General features: G+C 43.1%; 1 protein-coding gene across 2 annotated transcripts; it reads right to left on the reverse strand.

Moving 5' to 3' along the window:
* Positions 1 to 449: 449 nt before the first annotated feature.
* On the reverse strand, positions 450 to 9,469 carry LOC109752475 (uncharacterized). Of its 2 annotated transcripts, none has more exons than XM_020311370.4 (10): positions 9,272 to 9,469; positions 7,352 to 9,073; positions 7,127 to 7,264; positions 3,441 to 3,515; positions 3,155 to 3,196; positions 2,956 to 3,045; positions 2,785 to 2,868; positions 2,588 to 2,680; positions 2,199 to 2,278; positions 450 to 2,123 (listed from the first exon to the last, which is right to left on the reverse strand). In XM_020311370.4, the coding sequence occupies exons 2-10, from the start codon at positions 8,957 to 8,959 to the stop codon at positions 818 to 820; spliced, it is 3,516 nt and encodes a 1,171-aa protein (XP_020166959.1). In that variant the 5' UTR covers positions 8,960 to 9,073; positions 9,272 to 9,469; the 3' UTR covers positions 450 to 817. The 2 variants fall into 2 exon arrangements, with proteins under 2 accessions (XP_020166959.1, XP_020166954.1); XM_020311365.4 differs by having other exon boundaries at positions 2,764 to 2,868.

The following is a 9,469-nucleotide window of genomic DNA, read 5'->3' on the forward strand; positions in this document are numbered from 1 at the left end:
AGTCAAAGAGAAATTTTCTTTTTGTGGAACTTAAGGTGAAGCTTATTTAAGAAAATTTTGACTTTTTGTTGAATTACTAAAAGAAATTCATATAGGGTACAATATGTACCCATAGACCAAACTCCGCTTCCGCGTCCCCATCCAGGCCACATGTTCTTGCCACTCATCATCCTATGTAGTACGATATTTGAAGTTAGCGTGTATGTATATTTTGACATTCTTCACAAGTGATATTTCCAGTAAAGTTGAATGAGCTGCCTACTATCCAAACAAAATGAAAAAAGACTGCAATTAATGGGCTCACAAAACTCGATGCGTGCATTGGGGTGAGGCCATGTAAGTTGGCAATGCAAAGAGATGCGCATTTCGCAAATTCAATACAGATAGCAAATATGAAGTTCCACCTGTTCGTACTAGCAACTAAAATGGCCAATGGAAATTACCATGGGGAGAGAGTATAAGTGTCTGTTTTTTCATATATAATAAAAGAGCCTCACACCAACCCATGTAACCCAAAAGCAACAGCAACGATAACAAAGGGAATGTTCAGGTCCTTTCCCCTCACTGCAAAAATACAGGTCTAAAAAATTCACAACAAAAATGTTAACGGCCAGTGGTTATCCCATTGTCTTCACCCCAAAAGTGCTTCTGCTATGGGTCTCCTACTAGATTACCTCCCAACTAACGGTACATCATCTTGATCCCAAGCTACTTGACTGACGCATCCAAAACATCAAAACTACAAGACCTGCCCTATGTGTTTCTGTTACAGCCACAAGCATCAGGTGCCAACGGAACATCACCGTCGCGGCGGAAATCACCTCGGGTACCTCTGCAGGTAGAGATCATGAGGGGCATATCCAGCAGACACGGTCCTGTCGCCGAAGCTGCGCCCATGTAAGGAATGTGCGGCCATGCATGCAGCCTCCTTCCGCATGAACTCCACCAGTATAGAGCCAGCTTCCAGCACGATGGTGTCTGAAACTGGAGCAACGTCTCTGGTGTCAGCCACAGCCACAGGTTGTTTTTCTTCACCACTTTCACTCACATCATCAGCGCTTTGTTGCTCCTTCTCAGTTTCGGATGTCTCCACCACATCTCCGGGTGTAGTAGAACCACAGGCCTCCAAAGTTGTTGGGCCTGCATGTCCTTCTCCTAAACTATCTTCACCAACTGCAGAAGCATCTTGATCAGTTTGTGTAGAATCCATGTCAGCAGCTCTAGCTTGGATGTCGTCCACTGCAGTACCATCTTGATCAGCCTGCGTAGAATCCATATGATCAGCCTCCATTTCTTGATCCACTGTGGGGCCAGCAGCTTTAGCATGGATGTCACCCACTGCAGTAGCATCTTGCTCAGCCCGCAAAGAATCCACATGATCAGCCTCCGTTTGTTGATCCACTCTGGGGCCAGCAGCCCTAGCTTGGATGTCGCCCACTGAAGTAGCATCTTGATCGGCCTGCAGAGGATCCATATGATCAGCCTCTGTTTGTTGATCCACTGTGGGGTCAGCAGCTCTAGCATGGATGTCATCCACTGCAATAGCATCTTGATCAGCCTGCGTAAAATCCATATGATCGGCTTCCGTTTGTTGATCCACTGTGGTGCCAGCAGCTCTAGCATGGATGTCACCCACTGCAGTAGCATCTTGATCAGCCTGCATAGAATCCATATGATCGGCCTCCGTTTGTTGATCCACTGTGGGGCCAGCAGCTCTAGCATGGATGTCGCCCACTGCAGTAGCATCTTGATCAGCCTGCACAGAATCCATATGATCGCTCTCTGTTTGTTGATCCACTGTGGGGCCAGCAGCTCTAGCATGGATGTCATCTAGGTCGGTATACTGATCTGCCGCCACAGATGCATCACATTCACGAAGTGTGTCAAGCTCTTTGTGATCCTGGCACTCAGCACCTGTAATTTCCATAGGGTTGGAAGGAACTACTATGCTCCTACTTGGTAAAGAGCAATCTGCTCCAGTCTCCACACAGTTATCATTGGCACGACATTCAGAGGGTTCAAGCTTTACTGGCTCATCTTTGGGCTCAACTAGGACATCCTCAGTAATGCTGTCACTGCTAGCAGGATACTCTACAATATTTATGGATTTGACTGCTCCAAACCTGCCAATCTCGTGCATAATGTAAGCTACTAGCCACAACAATGAGTAAACATGAAAGTAACAGAATGTTATATACCTTGCACACTCCATGCGTACGTCTTCCAATATTTCCTCCAGCTCAGGTTTTGAAAGTGCCAAAAACTCTTCTTGGGCAAACTACATAAATAGCACGTTCATCAACACTTCACAAGTGTACAACCTTCAGAATGTGAAAAATGGGTTGATACTTGTGTTTTTTAACTACAACAATATCACAAATTAGTGAGAGAACAGAGTACTGCTGTGTTATTTTAATTCATTCATGGTTTGGTGAATAGCTCACAGGTGGAAACAAATTTTTGGGTTGGTATGATAACGGCAGTGTCAATCTAGTAGTGAGAAAAATAGGTAACCAATGGTTTTGATGTGAAAAGAGTAATTATTTTACAGGAACCATAATCAAGCAGGGACAAAACTGTGGCATACCACATTTTTTAGCTGCAGGACATTTGTTGGTTCTTCAAGAAGCGCTTTGGCACTATCAGGAATACCATAAAATGGGGAAGCTTCATTGCGAACCTGGAATTCAATGGAGCAGCATATGACTTAATACAAATAATGAAATGGATACACTACATTAATGGGCATGAAAATGGTTGCACCTCGACAGGATTGGGAAAAACCTGAACAGCAGTTAGGATGCACCCACCAAGCTTCATCCCGTTGAGGCCAGCACATGCCTTGTTTGTAATGGAGTGATCAATATACTGTTCCACCAAATTGGTCACAGATAAGTATGATGATTTTATATTCATATCACAAGCCTTAGTTTGGATGCAATAGGAGTTCCATACCTCAAGAAATGCACATCGCCCACCCAGGTCCTCGTTACAAACAAAGTGGTATGCAGCTAACTGGCCAAATGAGCTAACAATTTCCACGAGCTGAAAGAGTGGGAAAGGCATACTAAATGTCAGGAACATATGCTTCAACGGCCGGCTCTTTGCAGAGCAACATATGACGGGCATATACTGATGGACACAATTGTATTACCATCTCAGATGAAAGAACACCAGAAATACCAGCAATGAAAATCTGCAAAATTACAAGGTAGACCAGCACATGAGAAGGCTAAATAATTATTGGTCGAATCTTCTTGTGCTCAACGAATTTGAACAAGCCACCCTACTTTTATCATATATATCTGGGGACTGGAGTATGATATCAACAAGGAAAAAAATATGAAAACATTTCTACCCACATATCTCTTTGTAAATACAATTGCTCATATTCTGGTGAGTTGAAAATAGAAAGAAGCATCTCTAACCCTGCAAGTTACCTTGTGTGGTGAATCTGCAACAACATCAGATGCTTCTTTAATCTCTTCTTCCACGGGCTTCTTTTGAGCAACATGCTGCAGAGAACAAACAGTGTGTTATAACATTAAAAGTGCAATAAACAAAGGTTTCAGAAACCATAATCTACTTCAAAGCTATAGGAATCATATACAATAGCCAATTCACACTAAAAACACGATAGCAAAAACACAGCGGTTTATAGCATTCAAATAAAACACAGATGTGGTTTCTCGTTAAATACTCTCAGGGTCGCTTTTATGTAAGAGTGATGTTTTGCATTCAGTGATATAATTCTGCTGTCCAGTTCAACAAGCCAGACTTAACTTGTGGGCCAACCAATATATATAATTTTCTCAAATATACTCAATGAAGTCTAAAAAAAGTATGCCAGCAATAGTCTTGGACAAGGGAAGCAGAAACTCATATTATAACACAATTATTGTTGATCAAATTTGGTTCCTTTGTACGTTAATGGCAAACATATCGCTAAATGAGTAGATAGCAATGTCATTATTTACACCATGGACAGTTTGCCCTTTCCAATACTCAAATAGGTCAAATGGTGCAAACAGCAAGTATACCAAAGAATGTCCATGCAGAAAACTTAAAAATGTGAATATAACCATTGCAACATTCAACTTTATAGACATCTGAATTCATAAGCATAGTAGAAAAGTGCATTAGAAAACAAGATTAACCGAGACCCTCTGAACACCAAAATCACAGGTGCGGCTATAACATCAAAATCACACTGGATGCAGGTTAAAATTCCATCAGACAAAGGTTTTTACATCTTACTACATAGTTTTCTAACAATGAGACGGCTAAAAGGGAATTTAAAAATAAGGGGATTATGGCATATTTAGTCTCTTTAGTTGCCTCTGGGTCCTGGGCTCACCTTGATCCCTGTATTCTACATAGGCCAAACAGATCAGTTTCTTATTAACTTGGGTATATTTGGTCCTTCTATAACTCATAGTCCTTAGAGGGACTATTCACCTGGTTGTATCACCCAGTTCAATTCAAGCTGGCATTAGCAAATGCTGATACAGTTTTGTAATCTACCAACAGGCTAAAAAACACATCGCATGTCATCTAGCCACAAAACCTCTGTCGGCTGACATAACTGATCCTCGACCCCACGAAATCAAACTTGGAGAAAAACCATGCCCAAGCAACCAATCATTGCAATTAGGGTGACCCTATGCAGCAGAATAGGAAGAGTTCTAAAGTGTGATGGCTAAGTTTTCAAGAGAAACATTTGGTATTCGTCACATGGTTCCAGGTGCTCAAAAGTAGTCCAGCTTGAACTTTGAGTTTGATTCTGGATTTATTAGTTTCCTTTCTCTTCTTGCTTACATGTCATCCAGATAGATTGGAGTTTCCTTTTTGTATCTACCCTTCTTGCACTGTAGTGTTGGACAAGACTTATATTAGTGAGGAGCAGAGGAGGCATTAGGGAGAAATGAGAAGGCCAACAACCTACCCAAAGCCAAATTGCACTTGCATGTAACCTACAAACCATCCCACCACTTACATCTCAGTTGCAGCAGTTTGCCATAAAAACTTTTAGTCGTGATTATGAGAACTAACTATATCAGTTATACTGATTAAGAGAAAGAGATCGGTCTCAAGTTGGTGCCATTGTTGCTGAAATCAAATCGTTGTCGAAACATTTTAGTTCTATAGTTTTGTTCATGTTAGTCGTTGTGCAAATAAGGTGGCTCATTTGTTGGCAAGGTTGAGCAAGCTCTCTGATCGTTGGTCTACCGGCTTAGTGTTCCTGGATGTATCCAGGATGTTGTCAGCTTAATCATTGTTACAAATAAAGGTTAGCTTATCTAAAAAACTAAATCAATTGTACAAACAGAGTTATTGGGTCCTTTTGAGAGTAAAGATTCCAAACTAAACCGGACAAAGTAGAGGGGCTAAATATGCCATCATCTGGGCCAGGAAATATGCTGAGCAGAAACATGGTACGGTGAACAAGAGCATAGCAAGTTTAAATGTCACACTAAACTATATGCAGAGTAATTAAAAATTTGACAACTCATGATACCACAATCCATTTATACTGTCATGAATTAAGATCATAAATGTTTGGAACCAGGATTGGATGATTATGATTAATGATCATCATGCTCAAATCTTCGCTAATAATATATTTACTTCAACCATGCTGTACAAACTGTCTTCCTATTTTTCCATGAACTGACCACCATAGGCATTCTGCCAGCATTGTAATCAGCAACCAATGGATTTTGGAAGAAGTGGCAGTCACACAATACAGGCACTATATCTGGAAGCCTGCTTTACAATTCCTTTGCTTCACGATCCTGAACGTGAATTATGACACACCCAATTAAAATACCCTATTTAAGAGATTCCAACATGCCCATCAGACAAAAACTTCCCGAAGGATACAAATATATGTGATGAGTAAATCCAAACCAGCAACTATAAATAATTTCTGCACCATGAGTAAATCTGAAATAACTACTCTCAGCTACTTTTGCATACAAGAGATATAAGAAAACATGCATATCTAAGGGTTAAACATGCAAAAAGAAATGAATATGATACTCAATAACCATATTAATCAGTAATTCTTACTTGGAATAGTTGATAAGAGCACTGGATCAGGAGTTCACCATAACAACATTAATCATAGCATGCTGATAATACACAAATTGCTGACAAGGCACTACAATGTTGAAATTGCAAAAAACTGAAAGCAAAGAGCAACTACGAAATGGCATGATGTTGTTTTTGCTATGATTTCATTACTGAGCCATTTGGTGGTTAGACAATTCTTGAGTGATAGAATGTACGAGAGGATCAAAGAGCTTCTTCCCTATGATATCATATCATTTAGTACAAGGGTGGTGCTTGAAATGCTAGTGCTTAGCAATTAAGAAAGGTATCCAAGCATAAAATGGAAAGAGCATGTGCAAGTTGAGGCAAGTCATTTAGCTGCAAAATAAATTCCAAACATGCAGGAAGCCTCTGAAATGTTAAAAACTGCCAACACCTGAAGGAATCAGATATGGCATGTATTAAATATAAAACTAGGAGAACACGTAGAAGGTTTGAATATAAACTAATTCAAGCAATCAGTAGCCTGCCCGTATGAGGGCGAGTAGAATCAGGAACATAAACAATAACACACCTAATCATTTACATGCAGAATGAATTCTTCAATCCAAAGCTCATAGGTCATGCAGCACAAGCAAGAAACAGAACCACAGTAGAACAACAATGATGGTCTTGTATCCTAAAAATATGTTCAGTATGTTATACTGTACATAACCAGATTCATAATCATTTAGAGCACCAACGGCCCAGTATGAAAAATGGTTACTATTAAATCGTAATAGTATTAAGATGTTTCCTCAGCCCACATGACAGTATATATTAAAGGAAGAAGTAATTATTGAAAGATAATCTAGAACAGAAGCAATAAATGCCTTGCCAAGTCGAAATTTTCTAAACTAATAGGTTCCAAATGGAAGGGGGGAATGAAACAGCTGGCAAATTCTTGCAGCAGATACCAGTTGAAACATTTAAAATTGAGAATCATCTAGATCAAACTAACACCCAAGCAATTAATGGAAAAGGTAAAACCATCAATTGAGAAGAAGAGATGCAAAAGGTATGGAGATCTTACTGCCATTTCAATATATTCTTTGGGGCGTCTAATTCTCAGAGTAGACCCATTGAAAGATCTTCCATCGAAAGAAAGAGCTGCTGTAGCATCCTCTGGTGTAAGAAATTCAACAAATGCCTGGCGTTTTTCCTTATTTATCTGCATTGAAGGAGCATAGGATGTGGATAAATGTTACAAAGAAAATGTGGCAAAGTAGTATGAACAACCAGATGGTAGATCACTCACCGTACAACTGAGGCATGGTTGTTTAGACCTCTGGATACGGTTAACACCCGATGACAGCAAGAAGTCATTCAAGCAACCAATCAACATATCCTCTGAAGCTGAACTAGTTAAATTCTCGATGTGCAACCTCCTAAGTGGGCGTGTTGCTTGTGTTAGCTGGACAGAATCAGTAGACGAACTATTCCCTGACAATATAGTGTCAAGCGCAGTAGCAGGGTTCTGCTTTGGTGCGCTAAAACTGACTGAAACAGATGAGGTTTGACTAACAATTGGCTGCAAATTGCTAAAGAAATTAGATTGGTCTGCTGCTGTGGGAGGCTGATCCCACGTGGCTGGTTTCTTTTCTGGTGATCGAATGACTGGTGGGGTATTCGTGGTAGTCAATTGTTCGTCTTGTGGCACTGTTTTCCTTTTCCTTGGTGAGTAGCCACCAAGCCGACTTTCATATCTCTGGTAAGACCCACCACCTTGTCCAACATTATCAGATGTTCTGTACCTGTCATTTTCAGCATACTTCCTTCCAGGAGGATAATTGTCATGATCATTTCCATGGTAGCTACGCCTTTGTTCCCTTGGGGATAGTGAGAGAGATCTGTCACGTCTTCCTTGATCATGATCCCTGCTTCTTGACCTTCTCCTTTTTGACCTGGGCTCTTCACGGTATGGTTTTCCGTACTCTCTCCTTGAATCATTTATGTCATAGTGTTTGGAAACTCGGAATCGCGCGGAATCATGTTTCTTCAGCACCGGTCGATCAACATATGAAGGCTTTTCATCATCAAAACCATGGATTTTCCTTTTTGCTTCATTCCGGAGCTTGTCGCTCCTCTCCATGATTCTATCATTGTGAACAGGTTCGCCATTCCATCTCTTCCCCGGTCCCTTTAGAGACTCAGATCTTGTCACATCACCATTTCTTGCTCTGATTTCACCATGGTTTCCATCTTTGCTTTCAACAGGACGGCCTCTCATGCGTGTGCTATGTTTATGCGGATCATGAGCATCTTTGTCTTTGCCAGCTGACTGACTATCATCCCTTACAGAGGACCTCTCTTTCTTGGAGCCCTTGTTTGGTGCATCTCTGTGGTCATCCTTCCTTGGAACCTTTGGTGTATCTTTCAATTCATCCACCTTGGAGCCATCTTTTGGCCTCTCTTTCAAGTTTTCCTTCTTGGCGACCTCCTTTGGTGCGTCTCTAATGCTCTCCTTTTTGGAACCCTCCTTAGATGCATGCCTCACATCATCCTTCTTGGAGGGTGCATCTCTAATGCTCTCCTTTCTGGAACCCTCCTTAGACGCACGTCGCACATCATCCTTCTTGGAGTCCTCCCTTGTCGCATCTCTAACGCTCTCCTTTTTGGAACCCTCCGCAGGCACATCCTTGAGATCCTTTCTGCTCTTGTGCCCTCTTCCTGGCTCCGAGTGATTAGGTTTACCCTTATCATTGCCCTGGAGCTCTTCCCTGGCCTTCTTAGCCTCCGCAGCAGCCTTCTTAGCTTCTGCGAGGGCCTTCTTCTCCCGCCGCAGCAAGATCTCATGGATGCTCAGAGGCCGCGTGCGGGCGGCTGACTCGGAGCCCTTTTCGCCCTGCTGCGCTCTGCTGCTCATCCTGCCCCTCGGAGCAGCAACCTCGTCGGAAACAGCGAGATCCTAAATTATCAGGAGCATAATCACAGGACCGGGGCGCGGAGAGCGGTCGGCGCCACCATGCGGGTCTCCTCCCTGCAAAAATCGCACCAGCGGGGATGTCAGAATGGCGTGAGATAACCACGCGCGCCCGCCCCGAGCCTTGCCCTGGCGGCGGGCCCGGGGGCGGGAGGCCCGCGTCGCGTCGAGCGTCGAGCGCGGGCGGCGGGGAGGAACGGGGTTACGGGGAGGGAGGGAGGGGGGAGGAATCTGTGAGGGGCGGGCGGAAGTAACCTGGAGGAGCGGCGAATCCGGGCGGGCCGGGGAGGCGGGACTCCGGCGGGAGCGGTGGCGGTGGCGGTGGCGGTGGGTGGCTCGCCGGGGTGGTGGCTGCGGCGTGCGGGGATTGGGGTTTTGGATGATCTCTCTCTCTCTCTCTCTCCTCCTCGCCGTCTCTCCGGCTCGTGGTGAGACGAGAGACACACCCAACCC

Source organism: Aegilops tauschii, chromosome 4, assembly GCF_002575655.3.
Source record: "Aegilops tauschii subsp. strangulata cultivar AL8/78 chromosome 4, Aet v6.0, whole genome shotgun sequence".
Lineage (NCBI taxonomy): Eukaryota > Viridiplantae > Streptophyta > Magnoliopsida > Poales > Poaceae > Aegilops > Aegilops tauschii.